Source organism: Desmodus rotundus, chromosome 1 (assembly GCF_022682495.2).
Source record: "Desmodus rotundus isolate HL8 chromosome 1, HLdesRot8A.1, whole genome shotgun sequence".
NCBI lineage: Eukaryota > Metazoa > Chordata > Mammalia > Chiroptera > Phyllostomidae > Desmodus > Desmodus rotundus.
In genome coordinates, this window is record NC_071387.1 from 2,292,261 (window position 1) to 2,314,655 (window position 22,395).

The following is a 22,395-nucleotide window of genomic DNA, read 5'->3' on the forward strand; positions in this document are numbered from 1 at the left end:
AGGGTGAGGGAGAGCTTGGTGGCCGAGAGAGGGTCTTCTTTCTTACTGCCTCGAAGCAGGGAGACTAGGGAGCTGGGGCTCCCCTCCTAGAAGAGTCTCAGGTTCATACCAGACCTTCCCCGGGGACCCGGACCCTCTGGGGTGCTGTGCCATGAGCCAGCCCAGGGCTCTGGCTCTGAGTCAGGCCAAGTAGGACTGAGGGTCACCCCCACCCCCCAGCTGGGTGACTGGGCACAAACTGCCTTCCTTCTCGGAGCCGCGGTTCTGTTCCTTGTAAGTGGGTTCCGCAACCCCTGTGTTACAGGGGCGGTGAGGGGCCACGGGGTTTGGACAGAACCAGTCACCGAGCCTGCACACAGCAGGAGCTTGGGGTGCCCGGTCTTCGGGCCTCGCTGCCTGTGCACGGGCGCCAGACCCTGCTGGGACCCTGCAGGTGCTCCTGGCTGGGTGGGGAGCACCCGCCCCACCGCCCAGAGAGGGGCCTTCTCCTGTCCAGACCCAACTCGCTCCCAGCAGCATAACCCACAGAGGGCGGTGGGATAAAGGCAGGCGCAGGTGACAGGCCACCCAGCCTTCAGCCCACAGAGAGTGGGGGCTCCTCTGAGACAGGTCTGGGGGACGGGAAGCTCCAGGGAGCACCAACCCTTCCTCACTCTGCCTCCCACCAGTGCCTGACCCACCTGGCCCCCCATTTACACTGCTCACCCTCCCCTGCCGCTCCTCCCTTCCCCCACCCCCGGGGATGCGCAGCCTGTGCACAGGTGGGCGCCTCTTTGCGGCCGTTCTTGTAAGTTCCCGCGTGCTCTCCGTGCCCCCGGGGGACTGCCAGCATGCCCTCTGTCCCTCCCAGATGGGCCTCAGCCCCAAAGGAGCATTATAGAGAAGAAACTCAGTTTCCCATCTAGCCCATCCCTCTGGCTCCCAGCACTGGGATCAGGGAGGGGCTGTGCTGGGCCTGTCCTGGAGGCACCCCCCCATGCACCCCCCCCCGATGCATTTGGAGCGCCAAGGGCGCGTGTCAGCACACCCAGGCCCCTGCTCTTGGGACTCATCAGCAGTGACATCCCTACCTGCAGGCACCTGCCACGTGCCTGCTGCCGTCACTCAGCGCTCACTGGCATCCAGCCTCGTCGGCACACCCCTCTCGTACAGGCTGGGCCGCAGGGCAGCTGAGGTCAAACCCTGGTTTCCTGACTTGTCCTTCCCCTGACCTGTCCCCAGCCAGCCCTGGCGGGAGGTGACAGTGGACAGTTGCATGGCTCTTGCCACTCGCTGGGTATAGGGTGACCTGGGCCCCTGGGGGAGGTGGGCGCTCAAGGCCACTGTGGGCCTCAGAGGAGGGCCAGGCCAAGGGAAGGTGGCCAGGCTACCGGGGTCCATCGCAGGGACAAAGAACTGTCCCATGGCCTCGGCGGGACCTGCAAACTCCGTGGCCCTCCAGGCATTGGCCAGGGCCTTGGTAGATGGGGGTGTCCCCATGGTGGCAGGGCAGCTCCCAGCCACCACCTTCCAGACCGTGCCTTCCCCCTGTGACCACCTGCCGGGGACCCCCCCAGCAAGGCTGCTCCCCCAGGGCCGGGGGGTGGTGCTGGGACCTCCACCAGGTGCCGGGGGGCTCCTGGCCAACCTCTGCTGTAAATTCCTAGCTGGGGAGGGAAGAGGTGGACAGGGAGGGTGCTGGGAGGGGATGGGGAGAGAGAGTGTGAGAACTTAGGTAAAAAAGGACTCTCTGGCTTCCTACCGCTTCCAATAAACTCGTCACCCTGAGAAAAAACTTACTCTTCTTTGCAGTTTGGGGAGCCTGTGCCCCCACTGCCTCGAGACCACCATGGCATCATCCACAGCCACTTCCTCTCCTTAGGGGCCTCCAAGCCCCTGGAGAGCGGGGGAGGCGCTGGGGGCCTGCCCGGCACACGCAGCAGGGAGCCAGAGGAAACAGCCTGACCACACACGGGGCCTGAGCGCCTCACCGGGAGGTGACACACGCCCCGGAAATAGCTGGAGGCTGTGTGAGGCCAGACTCCACCCGTGTCATCCACTGCCACCTGCCCACACAGCATTCCTAGGTTCTTGCTGGCAGCTGCCAACTTTGTCACCCCGTGTGTGTCCCCGGGGCCTGTGGGTAGGAAGCAGGGCACACGAAATAGGCGGAGCTCCTTTGTCCCTGGCCTGTGTGGCCCACACTCCTCCCCGTCCTGTCTGTGCCCCTCCACCACGGCCTGGCAGGCTGTGGCACTGCAGTGCTGAGGAGAGGCAGAGACGAAGAGGGAGGGAGGGCAAAGAGACAGACAGACAGACAGTGCAGGACAGGGAGAGAGACAGACAGAGGGACGAGGGCCTACAGCAGAGCCCACACTCTGCCAGGGGCACTGTTGCCGAGAAACCTGCACCTGCACTGACCCCTCCAGCCACCCGGATGGACTCCCGCCTGGCTGGAGTGCTGGGCCGGTGCAGGGACCTCCGGACACAGGCCTGTGTGTGGCCTGGTGTGAGTCCTGCCCTGCCAGCACAGGTGCTCCATGTGGCAGCAGGGGCAGAGGGAGCCCAGGTGCCCTGGGGCCACCAGGCTGAGGGACCAGAGCTGGCCACTGGCTGGGAACCTGGGCCCTGGAGCAGGGCATCCACCCCTGGTCCCCTCCGCACCCCATCTGCACTCCCTCTGGCCTTGGCCCCTGAACCTCACCTTAGCCCCTTGGTGCTCACCGGCGGGCCACCTGCCGAGCCTGGGGTGTGGTCGCAGAGCCTGGAAGATGCCTGGTCCCTATGGAATCCGCTCACCAGCACCCACCCCCACCCCCACCCCCACGCTGGGCCAGGTGTGGAGGTGGCAGGGCCCTAACCAACCCCCCCCCACCAGACTCCGTCACTCCTAACCGAGCCTTGGGCAGCCAGGTAGGCTGGCGGGGACAGGTGCCAGCCCCGAGTGAGGGGCCAGGGCTGGCTGCAGGGGTGCAGAGCGGTGGCGGGAGAGTGGAGGGGTGCTCGGGCACGTGTGGCCATTTCACTGGGAGGATGTGGGCCGGGGAGGGCAGCGGGCGTGGGGCCTGGGGCACAGCAGGACCTGCGCAGACCAGCACACCCCTCCCCGGGCCAGTGCGGCCCACGCCTGGGCTGCTGCGGACAGTGGCTGCTCTAGCCATCAGGGTGGGTGTGAGGCCTGAGGCAGGCGTGTGGCAGCGGGGTCCCCTCAGTGGGGTGTCTGTGCAATGTCCATCTGTCTGTCCAGCAGCAATGAAATGGAAAGGATGCAGGAGAGTAGGTCCCTTCCCCCCTGTCGGCCTCCATCCTGCCCTCACCCACTCGGGTGTCTTCCCTGAGCCTCTGCCTAGCAGTTCCCAGCTCAGGCCGCTGTGGGTTGCCGTGGAAACCCCCACCCTCCTCAGGGGCCCCCCTCTCCTACAAGCTGCCCATGCCCCCCTGTCTGTGGCCTCAGAGCGGGGCTGAATGCAGCATGCTGGTTGGGGCCCAGCCGGCCGGGCGCGTCTGCTTCCTGGGCTGGTCCTTCCCAGCGGCTCTGGGACAAGGAGAGCCGGTCCTTTCCCTAATTTCTGAACTGTCGGGTCAGTCCGGCGGGAAGAGGGGTCCGGCGCATGGTTTTCAGGCTCCCTGCGGGCGTGGGGCACCTGTGTCTGTGGCCCTAATCTAGGGGCGATGACCGAGGTGCACAGGGCAGCAGCAAAGCAGGAGTCCTCAAGAGGCCCTAGGGAGCCCCCAGGAAGAAAGCCCCCGATCCCGAAGATTTGATCTGTGGGCTGGGGACGGCCCCCTACAACCAGCAAATTTCCCAGGGCGGGGGGAGCACTCACAGCTCAAAAAGGAGGCCTGTCTCCCCTGAGCAGGGCAGGGCAAGGTGGCTGACAGGGAAGCTGCAGAAAGGAGGGAGAGAGGGGCGGGGCCTCCCACCCCCCGACCCAGGCCCCCCACCAGTGGCCCAGGGACCCGCACCCCAAGGGCCACTCCCCCTCCCTGCAGGACTGGTCAAAACTCAGAGCCAGGCAGATTCAGAACTTGGGGAAAGGACCGCAATGAGCTGTTGAAAATGCCCCCTAGCAACTTGCCCTGCCCAGAGGGGCTGGGGACCGGGTGGGTGAGAGCCTGATTCTAAGGTGGAGCAGGTAGCTGGGGGTGAGGGCGTGGCCAGGTGACTTGTTTCCCTTCTGGCTTCTAGGTGGGGGACAAGCCCACCACCTGCATTTACTCTTGGCCCCCAATGAAGCCCCATTAAACGGACAGTGAGGGTCTTTGTCAGAGCACTTCAGAAGTTCCTGTGGAGGGACAAGGAAGGTGGAAGAGGAGACAGATGCCCCTCGTTCTGGAGGCCAGAGAGCTGGAACTGGGTTCGCAGGCCCAGGTGCAGGGTGCAGAGAGGTCCTCGGGTACCACGGAGGGCAGGGCGCTGGAGCCAGGTGTCACAGTCCAGAGGTCACTGCCAGAGCCCCGTACAGCTGGAGGTCTCGCCTGAGGGTGGGGCGCCCTACATCCCCAGTGCCCAGGCCCCCACTCCCTCTCCCCCCACCCCCCGGCTGTGGGGGCCGTGGCTGGTGGGTGGGCAGGCACACAGAGCTCCCACGCCAGGCCTGCCAGCTGTGGGGGTCGCCTCTCTCCGGAGCCTCTGGCCCAGGGACACAGCTGCTCCCACTGTGATCTTGCTTAGAGAGCCCAGCTCTGGCCTGAGACCAGGCGGCTCTGAGTCTGCCCAAACCCACATTCCTGAACACCAAGAACAGTTTCTTGGCAAAAAAACTATGTTTCTAGAGGTTTACTTAGGGGGAAAGGACACAATTCTGGGGAAGGAAGGCAGGAGTCAGCAGAGGCCAGTGGGACACCGCCCCCCCCCACCCCAGCACCCTGGGGTGGGGGTTAGCTCCCGGGGCTCGGCAGGGAGAGGGCTCCCCCTGCTGGCACTGTCCCCGTGTTTGTTTCCCGAAGCCATGCTGGGAGGGCCGTGGGTTTTCATCAGGCTGCCTGCACCCCTGATCCCCAGTTTCTAAGGGCAGCACACCCTCCCCTGCACATGGGCCTGCACCCCCATATAACAGCTGGGAAGGCACATAGACCCCGAGCCCAGCACACCAGACTCAGAGGAGCGATGCTCAGGGTGAGGCACGGGCTGAGCCCGGCACCCATGATCCTCCTGTGCTCCCACCAGGGTGCCATGCCAACTCCAAGGCCTGGAGGGGCTTTGCCGGTTCTGAGCTAGGTGTAGCCGGACCCCTAAGGTGCTCCACTGTCTCCTCCAACCTCTGGCTGCCTGGCCCTCAGCGCTGTCTCGAGGCCTGAGGATGAGCCGTCCCAGCCAACCGTCCTACAAACTGTTTTTCAGAAGCACCAGGATGGACCCATCCACCTCCAGGCCCCCCGGGCTCCTGGGCACCAGAGACTTGGGTGGCCGCTGGGGGCTCCCTGAGGAGGGGGAGAGAGCCAGGGAAGTGAGATGGGAGGGGCCCGCAGTTCAGCCCTGAGACCTGGCGGCAGGGCCCTGAACCACATCTGAGAGCCGCCCTGCCCTTCCCCACCTCTTCCCCTTCAGTTCAGACCTGCCCCCCCCCACCAACAGTGCCCTCGGCCCAGAGGGGAGGCACGCCCCCGTGGGAGTCGCACCCTCCACAGGGCTCTGCAGTGCTTCGCAGACTAAAGGAGGAGCCCCAAGGGACAGACGCCTGGGTTTCTCTGGCAACGTCGGGGCGGGCCTCCCGCCCAATCTCCTGCCCGGCTTCCTGGCCTGCCTCCGGAGGACCTGGAGGGCTGGCCCCCAGGCTCCTGGGCACTGTTTGCAGCTGGCCTTTGAGCCATGGCTGTCGGCTGGCGCCCTTCCTCAGACAGGGACGCCTGGAGCCCTCCAGCTGGTGAGTGCCGGGGGGCCTGCCCCAGGCCCCTGGTGGTGAGTGGTAGGAGGGAGACGCCAGCCAGGCAGCAGGTAGGGGTGGGGACACGGCAGGTCAAGCTGGTGGCTTAGCCTTCCTGTCTTCCATGGACTTGGCTGGGTGCAGACTGGCCGCCCTTCTGTCGTGGTCCTCTGGGGAGGGGTCTTCCTGTCTGGGGCTCCCCTCTGAGGGTGTGGGGCCCCTCAGGGTCAACGCCAGGCCCTCCTCACTGGGCTGCCCTGCTGTGGGCTCAGGTCCTACCACAGGTGGCACTACATTGTCGTGTAATGAACTCTGCCTCAGTTTTCCCATCTGTAAAATGGGGGTAAACACTGTCCCAGGTCCCAAGGGGGGCTGAGGCTGACGGTTCTGCATTTGGTCTCAGCTGGCAGGCCCACTGCCGACAATGGGCCCAGCTCTAACTCTCCTTGGGCAAAGGGCCTGGCCCCTGGGCTGGCCTATCCTGGAAGATCCCCATCGAGTGTGAGTTCGAGGCTGAAGCAGGAGGCAGGAGGGGACCTTCAGCTGTGCCCACCAAGAGCCAGGGCCCCTAGTGACTGCCAAAAGCCCTTGGGGATGGTTTTGGTCCCCAGAGAAGGGGTGTCTGTCCCCACAGGCTTCTTCCTGGGTCGCTGGGGTCTGAGGCTGAGTCACTGCTCTGTGCCCTCCAAGCTTGGGGGAGGCGGTGCCGAGGGCAGGTCCCTGCTCCGTGTGGTGTGACTGTGAGCAAGGTGACAGCACCTTTCTCACTCACTGCAGTGAGGAGCCACCAGCCGCCCAGGTTGCCTGGGGAACGTGCTGCGTGCAGGGCCTGGCCCCTGGCGGGTGCCCCAAGCTGCAGCTGGCTCAAGACATTGTTCTGCACAGCGGGTGCTGGGAGCAGGCCTGGGGTGAGGGTGCAGGGCAAGAGAATGAGGAGGGGGCAGGGCCTGGGCCTGGGGGGAGCCAGCCTGGGGCGTGGTGCTCCCTGCCAACCTCTCTGTTGGCAGGAGTGCTCAGGGCTTCTCTGGGCCACTGCATCCAAGTTCCCACTGGCTTAGCAGAGGGGGCTGCTACAGCTGGGGCCGAGTGTTCAGGGGTGCAGACAGCCGTGCTTTCACATCCTTCGGGTCTCGCCCCCGATGCGGAGCCCCTGCTCTGGGCCGGCCCTTTGTTCCCAGGTGCTCACTCTGCCCCCGCACCCCTCAGTGCTTCCATCTGGCGGCCCCAACGGCAGCCTCCTCCCGACCTGCGGCCGTCTTCCCAAGTCACCAAGCAGGGCTGTGCTTTCGCCTTGCTCCTGCCTTGGCATCTGCCACCTTTGTGTGGCCCCAAATCTCCTTGGGGCCCAGCCAGCCTCGAGGAATCAGCTTGCCTCCCTGGGAGCAGCTGGCAGAAGGGCTGAGGCTGGGGGGATGCCATCCTGACCAGACCCCATATGACGCCTGTCAGCAGGCCCCCGGGCCGCCCTGCTTGCTCCACTCTGGGGACCCCGGCATCCTCGTGTGCACGAGCATGAGCGTGCGTGCATGTGAGCTCCGCATCAGAGGCATGGTGTGTACTTTTATTTTTGTGCAGCAGGGTCTGATGTGCCCAGGTGCTCGGCCATCAGCAGGTCATTTCCCCAGATGGGGACCAAGCCCAGCTCAGCCTCCAGACAGCTTCCATTCAGGTCTTTGGCCCCTGTGCCCTCTTCGGCCCCTGCTGCCTGGTGGCTTCTGGGCATGGCCTGTTGCAAGGCCAGTTTGGGGGCCGCTGTATCCCCAGGGTGGGTCTGAGTGGGTGGCCGTTGGGCGCCATGCCGACGTCCAGACCTGTGCTGGCCGTTGCTGCCGCCCAGTGCTCTGTGGTCTCCGGCCCCCAGGGGAGCGGGCGTGGCAGGCCTTTCTCCTTCGCGGTCTGCTGACTGCCCCCGAGCCTGCTCAGGCATGCTCAGGCCCTGCTTCTCTAGGGATGAGGTGGTGACAAGTAAGCAGTGGGGCTGATGAGAGCAGAGAGAGGCCAGCTTCCAACACAAAGTCTGCCCCACCCCGCTGCCGGCCACCCTACCCCGCCGTCAGGCCCAGGCCTCTGCTCCTCACAGGGCAGACGGCACGTGCGGACCCCGGGCGAGGGCAGAGGCCGCTGCCCTGGTGCTGTGTGGTGCCTGAGGGGCCGCTTGCTGGTGCTGTGTGGTGCCTTGTGCTCGGCGGTAAATGGGGGCGGCGGTCTGGGCTGCGGTGGCCGGGTGAGGTCAGAGGTGCCAGCGTTCCTGGCCTGCGTTGGGCCCCAGGGTGGCTTTGTGTTCTGTGTCTCTGACCCCCTGAAGAACCCCCACCCTGGTGGCGGCTAAAGTTCTGCGCACTTGCCCAGTGAGCAAAGTGACGCCTGAGGGCTGAATAACCCGCCCGAGGTCACCAGTGGGCACCTGGTGTGTCTGGGAACCGGGCCTCTCCACCACTGTGTCCGCCGTGTGCCAGGAGGCAAAGGAAGGGTCGCTCTTCTAGCCAGGGAGCCTGGCCCCGGTGACGCTCCCCGTCCGGGGTGGCTTAGCACAGCCCTGGGGACTCACAGGGACCATCATCTCCCTGTGCCTGGCTCCTGACCCTGCTGGGACCTGGAGTGGAGACGCCGGCTGGGCCTGTGGACTGGAGCTGGACACCGCCCCTGCCCCCCAGCAGCCCCTGGCCCCAGCGGGGGGAGGTAGGAGGGCACCAGGCCCACTCACACCATTGTGGGGTCAGCATCAGAAATGCCCAAACCTGTAAGAAATTGTGTGAATTTATTTCAGCCAAACTGATGACAATTGCCAGGAAGCAAAACCTCAACCGATTGAGGAAATGCACTGAAAAATGGCAGTTTTGCACCTTATTTTACACGTTACAGTCAAAGAAAGAGCCATAGGGGCTTACATGGCGTTGACTGGTGCTGAATTGGGGGGCGGGGCGGGGGAACCGCTGGGGTTGGACGAAATGATAGACGCGCTTCTTTCACACAGGTGGGCGAAGTTAACAATCAACCACGAGCTCGCTGACCCTGCTGACCCTAACCGGACGCGCTGTGGGCACTGCTCCAGTGCTGTGCGGGGTCCCGAGGAAAGGGAATCACCCCGACGCTCCAAGGACCGGTTGTCGTCTGAGACACAAAGAGACGCAGACAGGCTCAGCGAGGTAAAGAGGACTTTTGTCAGGGGAGATTCTAGCCCAGGACGTGGCTGCCCGCCGTGACCTGCTTTTCGTTTCAGACCGTCCCACAAGGTTCCTTTAGGTCTCCGAGGGTGTAAGGCCGCCATGCAGGCCGCCCCGGAGCCGGTCAGGTTGGTTCGTGGTCCCTCTTTGTCCACGCGAGAGTGGCATCAGGGCGGGAGGCCGGCGGGGTCTGAATGGGGGGGGCTTGGGGTTGGGCTCGGCTGAGAGAGGCTGCCCAGGCCCAGCGAGCAGTGCTGCGACCTGCAGAGGGCGCTCCTCTACCCCAGGCTGTGGCCTTGGCTGGGTGGCCTTGCCTGGGCCTGGCCATGAGGGACCCAGGGGGAGGGCGCAGCCCCGCTCAGAGACAGCATCATCCCAGCAGGCGTGAGAGCCCGGACAGGGCAGGGTGACCGCGGCAGGAGCAGCTGGGGGCTGGACATCAGCAGAGGTCCTGGCAGGGCGAGGGAGGTTCCGAGGCCTTGGGGAGGTGCGTGTGCTTTGGATCGGGGGCTGCATCCAGAAGCCTCATGGTGAGGCCCATGGTGGGGGGGGCGTGAGGCAGGGACGGGACCCACCTCAGTCCCCACTGAATTTCCCCACTAGTGGGAAGAAAGAGCACCAGGCCCCTGCATCTGGAGGGGCTTCTCCACCACGGCCTCTCAGGAGGCCGCCGTGCCCTTTTGGGAGCTGGGCCATCAGGACACTGCTGTGGGGGCTGGAGGGCCAGGTGGGGGAGGTGGCCCTTCAGTACAGGGATCAGGCCTCTGCTCGGTGGGATGGCACTGGGTGGGCTTGTGTTCTTGGCAAGGTGACCAAGGGATTCTGCCCAGGTGTGGGGAGGCTCTGGGAACCCAAAGAGGGGGAGCAGTCTTCACCTGTCCCCTCAGTTGTCCAGTCTCTGCGGGTGGGGGACACCATGGTCCCTCCCTCATGGTGTCCCTCGCTCCCAGAAACCCAGGGCGTCACAGGGACACGCCTATGCCTGTGGCTCTGCTGGAGGGCAGCTTTCCCAACCCTGGAGCAGGGCCTGCCTGGAGGCGGGGTGCCAGCTCCCCCCCCCACCAGCCTTCGCCACAGACAGGATGGGGGTCCACACCTCACAGATTAAATCCAGCCTCCTGCCCCAGGCCCCTTGACCACGCCTGGCGACCGAGGTAGATGACTTGCGTTTGCAGCCAGGGTCCCTGGCTGCCGGCAGCACCTTGGCTGTCCTCCTGCTGGGCCAGGAGTCCCCTCCTGCTTGGGCGGCCCCATCTGGGACGTTGCTCCTGGGGGCTGCGGTGGAGCGGGGCCTGCCCACGTGTTTCTGTGTGACACTTGTGTCACGGGGCCGACCTGGGGCAGCAGCAGGGGGCCTGGCCCCCTCTCCCTCCTGCGGCTCTTGGGCTGCAGATTCCTCTTCCCCTGGGGCTGCTCTGCTCAGGAAGGAGGCCTTTAGGGCAATTAATTCCTAATGACAGCTCCTGACTGTCTTGGTCACTCTGCGACTGCTCCCTGCCTGGTCACCAGCTCAGCGCCCTCCCACCAGGGGCCTGCAGTCACCAAAGGGAGGAGTCTCCAGTCACCCATGGTTGCACTGGGGCTGGGGCGGGGCTGGGACTTGAACCAGCTGTCCTCCTGGGGGCCCTACTAAGAGCGGGGCCATCGACCTCAGAGCCCAGGGCCTCCCCACCACACCGCCCTGCCACGGCCCCTAGAAAGGGGACAGGAAGGCTGATGGAGGTGACCGAGCAGGCCTGGGCTCCTGGTGCTAGGGCAGGTATAGCTGCTTTGCCTATGAGCAAAAGGGTGCCCTGGGCACCTGCCAGCTGGGGAGAGCTGAGGGGCCACGCCCCCCACCCCTCAGCCCCAAGCAGCCGGAAGGCGGTGGCTCCCAGGGAAGCGGCTGCTGTTGTTGTGCTGGAGTCGGGGCCTGAGCACTCAGCCCTCTCCGGGCGGCTGGGACCACTCCTCGGGCTGGCTCCTTTCTCCTGTGCCCAAACTGAGCCTTGAGCCTGGCCCCGGCCCTGGCAGCTCCTTGACCACACACAGCAGCCCCCAGCGTCCTGGCAGGGGTCAAATGCCTCAGTGCTGGTTGCTGGGTGACACGGGGTTGCTATTGTGCTGTCACAGGTCACCCGGAACTTTCTCCCACCCCTCAGAGAGGCAGCTTGTTAGGAAGCTCCCAGGGCCTGGCAGCCCACCGCGCCCGCCCCGTTCCATGACCATCCTGACGTTTTCCACCGTGGGCGGGGCACCGGGACCAGCCGGCATCCCAGCGGGGCAGTGGCCAGGCCACCTGGAGCAGGAATGGACGCCAGCAGCTGACCCTGAGGCTGTCCTGTGAAAGAGGCTGTGTCAATCTGCCTGGGGGCGATGACCCAGTCCCACCCCAGAGACAGCCAGAGGCACTGCCGCCTCTCCCCTGGGGCCCCCGGGAGACCGGGTGCCGAGCGGGCCGGCACCAAGCACAGGTAGAGTCTGTGCCCACATCAGTGAGTGTCAGCGCGCCCAGCATGTCCTCCGCTGAAGGGTGGCTGCGTCACCATGAGGAGCAAGGACGTGGGGCCAGAGTGTCCCTGCTACGGGCCTTTGACCCGGGGCCTCAGTCTCCCCACCTGCAGGTTGGGCTGCTCCTGGTGCCTGACGAAAGGGGTGTGGTCAGGGTTTTTCTGAGGGAGGATGCTGCAGGACCGCCGTGCACAGGGGCGTTTTCCCGGCCCCCACACCCTTCTCAGTCCGTGGGTCCCCAGGGAGGAACGTGGGGGCAGCAGGGCTGCTGGACGGAGGGCACGCTGCGCGACACTCCGCCATGTCTGCGTTTCTCCCCAGGGCAGACGGGCTGCAGTCCTCTGCAGCCAAGAAGGGCCTCACAGCGGCCCTGAGGAGGCCCAGGCCTTGTGAACAGCCAGGCGCCCCGCGGGGCGCTCCCTTCATGGCCTGGTCAGACCACTGCGAGAGGCCAGGCACCCTGGGGAAGGCCAGCAGCTACCCATGGTGGACAGCAGGCGAGGAGGCCAAGGATGGGGACAGCTCAGTGTCATCGGGCCGCCTGTCTGGCTCCTCTGGGGGCCACGAGACGTGTGCACCTCCCCGCACGCCCTGGACAGAGAGGCCCCCACAGGTGCTGGGGTCCCCGCGGCAGCACAGGGAGAGCAGCCCCCGGCTGGAGAAGCTGAGGGACAAGATCCGGGCCCAGGTGCGGTGGCAGGGCAGCTGCGCCTCCCTGGGCACCTCGATGCCCTCCAGCGCCTCACACCTCCAAAAAGCCTCCACACTAGCCCCCCGGCAGAAGGTCCAGAAGCTGAAGAAGCCCCCTGCAGCCCCGGCCTTCCCAGGTCAGTGGTGGCTTTTCCTGGTGGGGGGGGGGAGAGCTGGGCTGGGAGCCTGGGGGGGACCCACCTGGGTACAACATGTCCCCTGGGCCTGGAGTCTGCAGCCTTGCTGTGGGGGCGCTGGACTGGGGTTAGCTGGTGAGTGTCTTGGCCAGGTACATGGGGACGCTGGCCAGGGACCCCTGGGCCAGCTGGCAGGGGATTCCGAAGGTCCTCGAAGGCACAGGGTGTGTTCCCCGCCATGGCCTGCAGTTCGGAGGCAGGGGAGAGGGTGGGAATTCAGAGAAACCTCCAAAGGCAGCATCCCTGTTGGGCAGACGGTAAAGATGTGGCCCTGGGCCCTTCTCACCGGGCAGGTGAGTCACTTCTTCTAGGAGGCAGGGAGAATTTTTCTGTTAAAATCACCTTTAAGGTAATATCTTTGTTTAAAACAACTGGAGAATACACATAACACAGGCCTCCCCCACCCTGGCTCGGGGCATGGCTCAGTGGCATCAGGGACAGTCACACTGCTGTGCAGCCGCCACCACTATCCTCTCCAGGATGGTGCGTGTTCCCACAGGGACACTTGGTCCCCATGAAACCCCCACTCCCACCTCCGCCAGCCCCGGCCCCACCTCCTACTGTGAATCTGACTCCCCTAGGTCTTTACAGGAGTAGAGTCCCATAAGGTTTGTCCTTTTTTGTGGGCCCAGGTCTTGAGGTCCCTCCTGCTGGGACGGTAGGGAGCTGAGGACCAAGGCTGGCCTGGCTGCACTAGAGGCCAGAGAGTGCTCGGGCCAGTCTCTTCCCCTGTGGAGATGTGGTGGGCTCTGCCCGCTGTCTCGCACTCACTGGCTTGTTAGCTCTCCCCTCCGGTCCACCGCTGTGGGTTTTGGGTAGCTGCTGCCCCCTCTGGGTCTCCACGTCCCCCTGACTGCCCAGCCAGGGGTGGACCCAGCCGTGCAAAGTCCCCTCTGACTCCGGTTCTCACTCCTTGTCTCCCAGGGGGCCAGCTGCCCTGCCCTGGGTTCACCCCTGGGCCAAGTCAGTCACTTATTCACTCAGCAAACATGAGCTCCATGACCCAGCCCTGAGTTGGGTGCAGATGAGACGGGAGGCTGTTCCTGTCCACAGAGGCTCTCGGCCACCAGATACTTAGAGTTTGTGGAGAGTCAGGGAGGGTGCAGTGAGCTCAGCCCTGCCAGGGGGTCCCCCAGGGGGTGGCCCTGGGCAGCCATGCCTGCCCCCTCAAGCCCTGTGCTCAGCCATCCACGCTGGCACACAGGCCCAGGGAGCGGGCAGGACCACTGTGGGACCCATTAGGGGACTCTTGCTCTCCAGCTTGCGCATCACCGCTCCCCTCCCCTCCCCTCCTCCCTCTCTTCTCTCCCTGAAGTTCCACGGGAAAACCCAAAAAGCGTGAAAAGTAGTTCCTGTAAAAGAGAGAAGTCCTCCACATTGTCCACCCGAAAAGCTGCCAAAGACAAGGGTAGGTCTGGTGCCTTTGGGGCTGGCAGGGCTCGGGGACCTGAGCTCACAGTCTGGCCCACTCGGGGGGCACATGGTTTCCCGTGCAGGGTGGGGGGCTGCCAGCATCTGTTTGACTGCTGGGGGCATCTGGGGTCACGAGGGGTTGGGCTCGAGTTGGGGGGCTCTGCCATGCACAGAGGACCTCGGGCGACTGTGGAGCCCGGCTGTCGCTGCAGCGGTGTGTGGGGCTGCCCACGCGGGAGGCTGTCCCTCGTGATGAAGGGCGAGTCCACGAAGCCCCGTGTTCGGTCCCAGAGGCCCTCGGCCAGGCTTTACCGCTCCTAGTGGCGCACTGACCTGCGTCTGACCAGCGTGCGCCCGGTGGGCCCGCCACACGTTGGCTGGCAGGTGTGCCTGCTTTCTCGTCACACGGCGTCACGTGAGGCACTCTCGGGGTCCTGCTGCCTCCGGCGTCGGGAAGACCGGCTGCAGGGGTGGGCTCTCTGACCGATCCGGTTTGGAATTTGGAGTTCCAGGTAGCAAACCCACCTGAGCGCTGGTGGTGGGCTAGGCTTTGGGCTTCAGCTGGGCAGGTGCGTTTATTCAGCAGCTGAGAGGTGATGGTGGGGGTGGGCAGGAGGAGGAACCCCACTCCCACCGCAGAGTGAGGGATGCTGGGAGACATGGAGAAGATGCCAGAAGCCCTGCTGAAGCGCACAAAATGTAACGGTTTTCTGCATCGTCGTCTCCCCCTGCCTCCACTTCTTTTTGGTTTGCTTTCTTTTAATGGCTCGCTTGAGAAATGACCTGCTTTCGGCCCGACGCCGGGTCAGAGGGCGTGCCACGGGCCGCATCCATCATCCTCACGGCCTGTCGCCCTGCTCGCCCCGACCGCGCTGACCATTAGTCCCTGTCAGCGCCGCCGCCACAGCTGGGCTAAGGAGAGATGAGTGTGGGTTCAGAGGTCGGAGTCGCGGGGCTTGGGAATTGGACGAATTAGAGATTTGCTGTAGTTAACAAAAAATTAAATCACAATAGTTATAAAATATTCATCCATCCGGCCGGAGGAAAATGAAGCCCGATATTTAATTTCAGATGGTAGCGCCTCACTTTGCATTTTTTATCATAGATTAGGCCAGCCTCGGGACTCTGACGGGGCACCTGGGGACTTCACCCATTTCCGCAGATTAAAAATCCTCTCGTAAAAAAATTAATTGCCATTAAACTGCTCAGCAGAAGGGAAAATGTGCCCATCAGGAGCCATTTATTGACCCAGACCCTCTGGCAGGCTAATGGGGAAGCTGAGTGCCCAGCGTGGGGGGGACCGGAGGGGGGGGTGCCGTGGGCGGAGGTGCTGAGCCGGCCTGGCCAGTGGCAGCCCCCTCTCTACCTGGCAGGCCCAGCCCAGTGCCCCAGCGCAGGGAGCCAGGCCTTTCTCCTGCAGCCCAGCAGTGACAAGGGCCGGGATGGAGCAGTGTCTCTGGGAGCCCCAGCCCCTGTGCCCCCTCAGAACCCAGATATGGCCAGGGGGCAGTCCCAGCCTTTGACTCTGCCATGAGCCAGCGGGGTCCTGACCCTTCTGGGCTCAGCTCCTATGGCAGCTGCTTTTTCAGCCTTGTGGCTCTGTGGGAAGATGCTTATAGATGGGGAAACTGAGGCATGGAGAAGTTGAGTCATTTGCCCAAGGCCCAAAGCTAGTCATAGGCAGAGCCAGAATTTAAACCCAGGCCTGGGACCCCTGAGACCAAGCTCCTAACCTCCAGTTTCCCCAGGGCCTGGGGCAGGAGGCCATGGCCAGGGGTGCGGTGGGACAGTGGGGGGTGGCAAACGTGTCCCAGAGTGGCCGTGGCTGCCCCAGCCTACCCTTATGAGGCATGGCTTACGGAGGACTTAGCTCTCGGGGGGTGTGTTTCTAGAGGGACGTGGCTTTACAAAAGGCGTGACTTGGAGACAGCAGGGTCTTGGGGCCCTGTTCCAGAGAGGGCACAGCCTGTGTGTGGCCTCAGGGGTCCCTCCTAGGGGCATGGCCCCGACAAGGATGGCCCTGTGTGGCCCCTTCCGCTTCCTGCAGCCCCAGCTTCAGGCCTGTGGCTGACATCTCTGGGTCTGGGCCATCGGGGTGGGGGGGCAAGGTCCCTGGCCCTGTCCGGTTGCCTGCCCCCGGGGGTCAGTTCCTGGGTGGTCTCTGCCTTGAGGCCCCCTTGGTTGTCAGGAATGTCCCCCTTTGTGAGGGACGGGGCAGCTTTTGGCCCGGATGATCTTCATTCCCCTTGGACAATCTGCTGTCCTGGGCTGACCCTGGGGGAGGGGCAGAGCATGCCAGTGCACACATGTCTGTGTACATGTATGTCCATGCACCTCTGTGTCTGCACGTGTGTCCATGTGCCTCTCTCTGTGTGCATTCATGTGTGTCTGTGCACACATGTGTGTTTGTGTGCATATCTGTGTGTCTGCACACATGTCGGTGTGTGCATATATGTGTGTGCCTCTGTGTGTGTCTCCACGTGCACGTGTATATGCGCCCTTGCGTCTCTGGGTGTGTGCACATGTGTGTTCACGTGCATCTCCCTGTGTCTGCACGTGTGTCTGTGTGCATCTGTGTGTGCATTAGCATGTGTCTGTGGGATGTGCCTGGTGCATGTGTGCATATGTGTGTGTGTGGGTCCCGGCGTGCATGCATGTGTCTCTGTGCGTGGGTATGTGTGCCAGCTAATGTTGGACTCTGCACCGGCCTCTCGGGGCCTGGTAGACGGCTGCGCAGCGATGGCGGGGCTGCTGGCGGCACTGGGTGCGTGTGACCGGGGCTATAAGTAGCGCTTGATGCGTGATGTCTGTTATGCAGCAACACCTACTAAAGAAAGCACGTCTGTGTCTGGGGTGCCCTCTCAGTCCCTTCGTCCTGCCAGCCTGGCGTCTTTGTGGATCCCCCAGCCCCGACTGTCACCGAGCCTCGCCTGCTTAAAAACAGATTCATCGCCTTCAGCTCCATGCAGCTGACCAGCTGTGACATTACCCTCCCCCTTGCCCCGTGCATGCTGGGGCTTGCTGTCATTGCTGTCCTCGTCTTGCTCGCTCTGTGCCACCAAGCTTGCGCTGGGTCTGGGCCTGTGTTGAGGTTTTACGGATGGAACTGTAGGGAGCTGGATTTATGACCCCCATTTCCTGAAGGGGACACTGAGGGTCAGGGAAGTCGGGTTATCCTGGCTGCCTGGGGCCTGGGGGTGAGGCCCTGCCCCAGAGGGGCCCGGACCCAGGGGACTTGCCCCCGGGGCTGCATTTGGGCCCCAGCACCCACTGTGGGTGTGTTCTCTCTGTTTAAGGGTCCGAGCTCGTGGGCGTTCACGCCTGGAGGAAAGGACAAGCTCTGGCAAGGGGGCTGCTTGGGCCTCCGCCCGCCCTCCCCAGGCTTCAGAGCAAGGCAGCCTCTAGAGAGCCGGCCCCCACCGTGGAAATAGGTACCTATGCCTCCACCTCCGGCTCCACCCTGCTCTGCTGTGGCATTGGGGGTGGGGGCGGACTCCACGCCACTGGGGAAGGAGGTGGCACCCGGCTGCCAGAGCAGCGGCTCCCTCCCAGTGACCTGTCACGCCCTTCAAACCCACCACTGTGGGGGGACTTTGCGAAACTGTTATATTTAAAAGCCTAAGGGCAAGATTTCTGTCCCCAAGAGGCCCCTTTGGGCCCCGGGAGGCTGGGCATGGCCAGCCAGGCTTCTAGACTCAAGGAAGAAGGGGCTCCTCCAACAGACCCCAAAATCCAGCCTGCGCTCAGTTTTCACCAGGTGCCCACACATAGCCTTGAGTCACCCCAATGGGGCACCTGCCCCCGGGGGCTTCTGATGAATGCGGAGGCCAAGAGGGGCTCCATGGGGCACAGGGCCAGGGGGCCTCTGGGTGGGTGGCCGGCTCTGCTCCCTCTGTGACTGCCTGTCTTTGCAGGGGACACCGAGAAGGTAGGAGCTGCTAAGAGCCACCCTGTCCACCCCTGGACGCCCAGTCCAGCCGCTATGCGCAGTGACCCGCAGGAGCCTTCCAGCATGCCCCTCCGGGCCCCCTGCGACCAAGCCGTAACCATCCAGTCGGCTCTGGACATCCTTCAAGACCTGCGCCAGCAAATCCAGGCAGGGCTGGAGCTGGCCCGAGACCATCAGTTCCGGCGAGGGCATGAGCAGCGGCCATCCCCATGGTGGCCGCAGGAGTCGGTAGGGGGGAGGCCCCGGTGCCCCTACAGGGCCCCTGAACTGCGGGGCTCCTTCTCCAAGAGTCCCTGGGTCCCCACAAAGGGGATGCACTCCTCTTCAGAGAGAGCTGGGAGCATCCCCACTGGGCAGCACTGGAGAACCTTGGCCCAGCAGGAGTCCTATCCACAGAGGACCTGGTTGGCCCAAGGACGGGACCTGGCTTTCCAGAGGCCTGGGAGTCCCTGCGAAAGGCTGAGCTACTTCCCTGGGCGGCCCTGGAGCGCCTCAGCTGGGCAGAGAACCTGGGCCACTTGCAAAGGCTGGGAGGTCCCCGCCCAAGGACTGTGGAACCCTCTGGAAAGGCCAAGCCCTCCTGTCCAGAGGCCCTGGAGCACCTCCCTCACCAAGTGGGCTGGCAGCCCATGCAAGGGCAGATGTTCCCTCCTGCCTCCCTCGGGAGTGAAGAACGCCTGGCTCAGGCCCACCCAGAGCACCCTTCAGATGGCACCTGGGAAGGACACTGAGGTGCAGCCGCTGCTGCCCTGCCCAAAGACCCGGGGGCTCCTGGGCCGCCCCTATAGCCCCGAGTCCTTGCGGGAGTTCATGCGTCAGAAGGCGTTGGCGCGGCGGCAGCAGGCCCTGGAAGAGAAGGCCGCGGCCGTGCAGGCGCTGGAGCTGAGGAACCAGAGGCTGCAGGACATCTACAGAAAACAGAGGGAGGCCATCCTGGGCAAGGCCGGCCCCAGCAAGGCCGTCCCCGTGGTCTCCCAGACCACCCCCAGCATCGTGACCTTTGTCCCACACTCCGCACAGTCCAGGGTACGCACCGGGGACAGCCAGGGTGTTGGCCAGCTCTGCCACGGCCTCACTCTCTGGAGTCCCCAGACGCCTGTCTACGTCCCTGGGTATGACGGGCCTCCAGAGGGACCCCGTTGCCTCCCTACCAGCCCCTAAAGAGGAGCCCCCGTGGAGGCCAGAACCAGCTCTGAGGCCAAGAGTGTGTCCGGTCTTCCGGCCCAGTTACGGCTCTGACTGTGTTCCCCTCTGTTCTAGGACCCAGAGGCGCCTGGGAGCCTGGGGTCGCCCGTGCTGCAGTGGAGCAAGGTGACTTCGGGCATGGTGCTGGGGGACCAGGAGGCCCCGGGCAGGTGGGTGTGCAGGTGCGGGGCTGCCCTTCCTGGGCAGGGCTCTTTGGGGTGGGTTGGCTTCCTGGGCCCCTGTGTTACGGCCCAGGAAGTGATTTCCTGGAGCTGAGAGTCACACCACATAACGTTCACCACGACAAGGGACAGAGTCAGTGGCATCGAGCACCTTCATTGTGCAGCCTGGACCCCTGTGTAGTCCCAAAATGTTTCTCCCGGGCCGTGGGCAGCCCTTCCCTGTTCCACCCCTGGCCACCCCAGGCGCTTCCTGCCTCCCTGGCTTCGGCAGCTCTGGACAGTTCACAAGTGGGACCCTACAGCCTGTGACCTCCGGGCCTGGCTCATCTCGCTGAGCACGTTTTCTGGTTCATCTGCGTTGTTCCGGGTGTCGGGACTCTGTTCCTTCTTAGGGCTGAGAGACATTTCGCTGTGTGGAGGGACCACGTTTGGTTCCCCCTCCCTCTGCCCTCAGGCGCTGGCGCTGCGCCCGCCTTTGGCTGCTGCAGATGACTCCGCTGCGAATGTGGCTGTGCGGTAGCTCTCGACACCTTGTTTTCCGTTCACTGTGGGATGCCCGGAAGTGGGACTGCGGGGTCGCGTGTCTTCCTGCGCTCACTTTTGGGGGAGTCACCCTGCTGCTCTCCACGGTGGCAGCCCTGTCTCCCGGCGGTTCTGACGTCTTCGAGTCCTCACCCACACTTCCCCATGTTCACAGCGGCGGCGGCGGCCCGATGGCCGTGAGCTGGGATCTCACCCGGCTGTCACTTGTGTTTCCCTGGTGACAGTGACGGGAGTGGCTTGCCACGTGCTCCTCAGCTGCTTCCGTGTCTTTGGAGGAGGAATCGGCCACAGTTTCACCTGGCTTGGGATTGAGTTATTTGGTTTTCTTGTTGAGTTGTTCTTTATATAGTCTGGATTTTAACCCCAAGGACAGATATGTTCTAAGTTTTCTCCCCTCCCAGAGGTGGCCTTTTCGCTCTGTTGACTGCGGCCTCTGTGCATGGAAGTTTGAAGCTTGGAGGCAGGCCGCCGATGTGCCTGTGTCTTGTGTGGCCTGTGCTTTTGGTGCCACATCCGAGGAACCCCCACCGGCTGTCCCAGCTCTAACAGCTGTGTGCGGCCGTGTGGACATACCTTGATGCACGCACACTGTGAACACGCCCTGGGTCTGTCACAGGAGTGCCGCCATGCTCACCCCTGCACACGTGTGTTTCACACACACCTAGTAGCTCTAAGCCTGACCTCTGCACCTGCTGTCCCCACAGCTTCTGCCTGTGTCTGAACAGAGCCTTGGATGGTGCTGAGCCCCTGCAGACAGCAGGCCCCCAGGAAGGCTGGGAGGGCATGCCCCTGCTGAGGTCTGCCAGCCCCTCCCTGGGCCCCCCAGAGCTCCAGGACCTGATCACCCAGCACCCATGTCCAGGTCTGTGCATCTACCTGGACCCCAAGGAGGCTGACCGCCTCGGCACGCCAGGCCCCCTGCACTTCCGGTACAAGCGGGCCCGGCTGCAGGCCTTGGAGACCATGGCCAACATCCTGAAGCAGCGGATCGACATTCTGACAGCCAAGCTGCTTGGGTCCGAGGCAGCGGAAGCTCCAGGGGGCATGGTCTCAGACCTGCCACCCTCGTGTCCCAGCACTGTGCCTGCAGCCTCCACGCCTTCCACACCAGTCTGCCCCAGAGCCTTGGTGCCCAACAGGGGCAGAGGAGCCCCCTTGGATGTGCCGGTGAGGCCGATGCTCTCTCCTGCCAGCTTCCTGGACGGCGAGGCGCTGCTGTGGAGCCCTGGCTGGGAGCAGCGGCGGGCCGTGAGCCCCACAGGCCACCCGGCCAGCAAACCCCAAGGTAGGGCGGGCACCAGGCCACAGTGTCCACCGGCCCGGTTGGCAGTCAAGGGAGCCCCACTTTCTCCGTCTCTCAGTATCTTCTCCCCAAAGGGGGATACAATGACAATATCACAGTAGTTGTCACTGAGGAGGTGACATAGGTGACAGTCGTGGCCCCGGGAACGGCATGTACTCAATTTCCCATCAGCGGCAGCTGTTGCCACTGGCTCTGGCTGGAGGAGGGGTGAGGCCCGGTCCTGAGGCTTAATGGGCCTGTCACTCCCCTGCCCTGCCTCACAGAGACTGTTGGAAAGAGGATGAGGCACTGGGGACAGTGAGGCTGCGGGGACCCTCCTGCTGTGGGATTGGTGCCCTCCCTCCTGCCCCACCCACCGGCAGCCCCTGCCCTTGTGCCCACACCTGGCAAGCGCAGTCCTGGTGCCCATCTCTCTGAAGGTTTCATGGAAGACAGATGTTCGGAGCTGGACAAGAGGCTGGCGAGAAACACGGCTTCCTTCCAGGCCCTCCGCCCCTCGGCAGGGAGGTAAGCCTGTGAGCCCCCTGCATGTCCGCCCAAGGCGTGAGCCAGGAGCTGCCTCTTGTGCCCCCAGGGCAGGGCCCCTGCTGCCGGAGGCCAGGAGTCTGGCAGGGTGCAGCCAGGCCTGCAGCGGGGTGACCCGGCTCCTGGCCCATTTGCGCTGCTGGGACGCTGGCCAGGAGGTGGCTCTGACACTTCTGAGGCAGGGCTGTGTGCCGCGGGCCCGACCCGACGCCTGGCTGATGCGTGAGCAGGTCCCAGGTTGTACGCCTCTCCCCATGCTCCCCGCCTTGGTTCCAGGCCCCAGGGGACATGGTCGGCGGCACTTTCCTGTGTCATTGGTGTGACTGGCAAACTGAGTATGTCCAGGGGACCCTGACGCAGGTGTACTTCATCCAGGTTCCACGTCTATTTCTAAGTTCTCAGGACCACCTGGCCACAGACCCTCGCACCTTCTCGGGGCTTCCATCCCCAGTGCTGGCGGTGGCCTTCTCTGGGGGCCACTTTATACAGGTCCCTTCCCAGGGGTCACTGGGCCCAGTTGCAGACAGATGACCAGCCTGGGCCTGGCTTTGGGGACCTTCTGCTATCCCCACACTCACCCCAGACCCTGACAGCCTGGACCATCCTCCTGCAGTGGCCCTTTGCCGTCTTTTCCTGTCCCCAGTCCTCCAGCTCACTTCCCCCATAGCCAGCGTCCCTGCTAGGGCCCTGTGTCTCGGCTGACTGCCCCTCAGGAGGGGCGTCCTTCCTGCCAGCCCAGCCCCTGCACAGCTTTTGTCCAGGGGGCCTTTGCAGGACAGCTGCCGCCTGGCTGACACAGGACCTACCCTGGGCAGCTGTGGTCTCTGGCCCTCTGGGGTTCCTGCACACATATGGTCTGCTCCTCAAGGGCTCCCCTTGCAGCCCCAAGAACTATTTCTTCAGCCCAC

General features: G+C 64.1%; 1 protein-coding gene across 7 annotated transcripts in view; it reads left to right on the forward strand.

The window, feature by feature from the left end:
* Positions 1-5,695: 5,695 nt before the first annotated feature.
* CCDC187 (coiled-coil domain containing 187) overlaps positions 5,696-22,395 on the forward strand; it is a 41,110-nt gene continuing 24,410 nt past the window's right edge. For 4 of the 7 annotated variants that reach the window (XR_008426243.2, XR_008426239.2, XM_045196912.3 and 1 more), the window contains exons 1-10: positions 5,697-5,846; positions 8,821-8,992; positions 11,123-11,463; positions 11,822-12,327; positions 13,703-13,795; positions 17,097-17,231; positions 17,715-18,775; positions 19,010-19,104; positions 20,364-20,944; positions 21,382-21,469. Coding sequence is in view for 5 of the 7 variants with exons in the window: in XM_045196912.3 (XP_045052847.2) it covers positions 11,366-11,463; positions 11,822-12,327; positions 13,703-13,795; positions 17,097-17,231; positions 17,715-18,775; positions 19,010-19,104; positions 20,364-20,944; positions 21,382-21,469 (2,657 nt within the window). In the remaining 2 variants the exon portion in view is untranslated. Of the gene's footprint in view, positions 5,847-8,820; positions 8,993-9,477; positions 9,498-11,122; positions 11,464-11,821; positions 12,328-13,702; positions 13,796-17,096; positions 17,232-17,714; positions 18,776-19,009; positions 19,105-20,363; positions 20,945-21,381; positions 21,470-22,395 lie in introns of those variants that run through there. The other 3 variants (XM_053919360.1, XM_053919361.1, XM_053919349.1) reach the window with 3 other exon arrangements.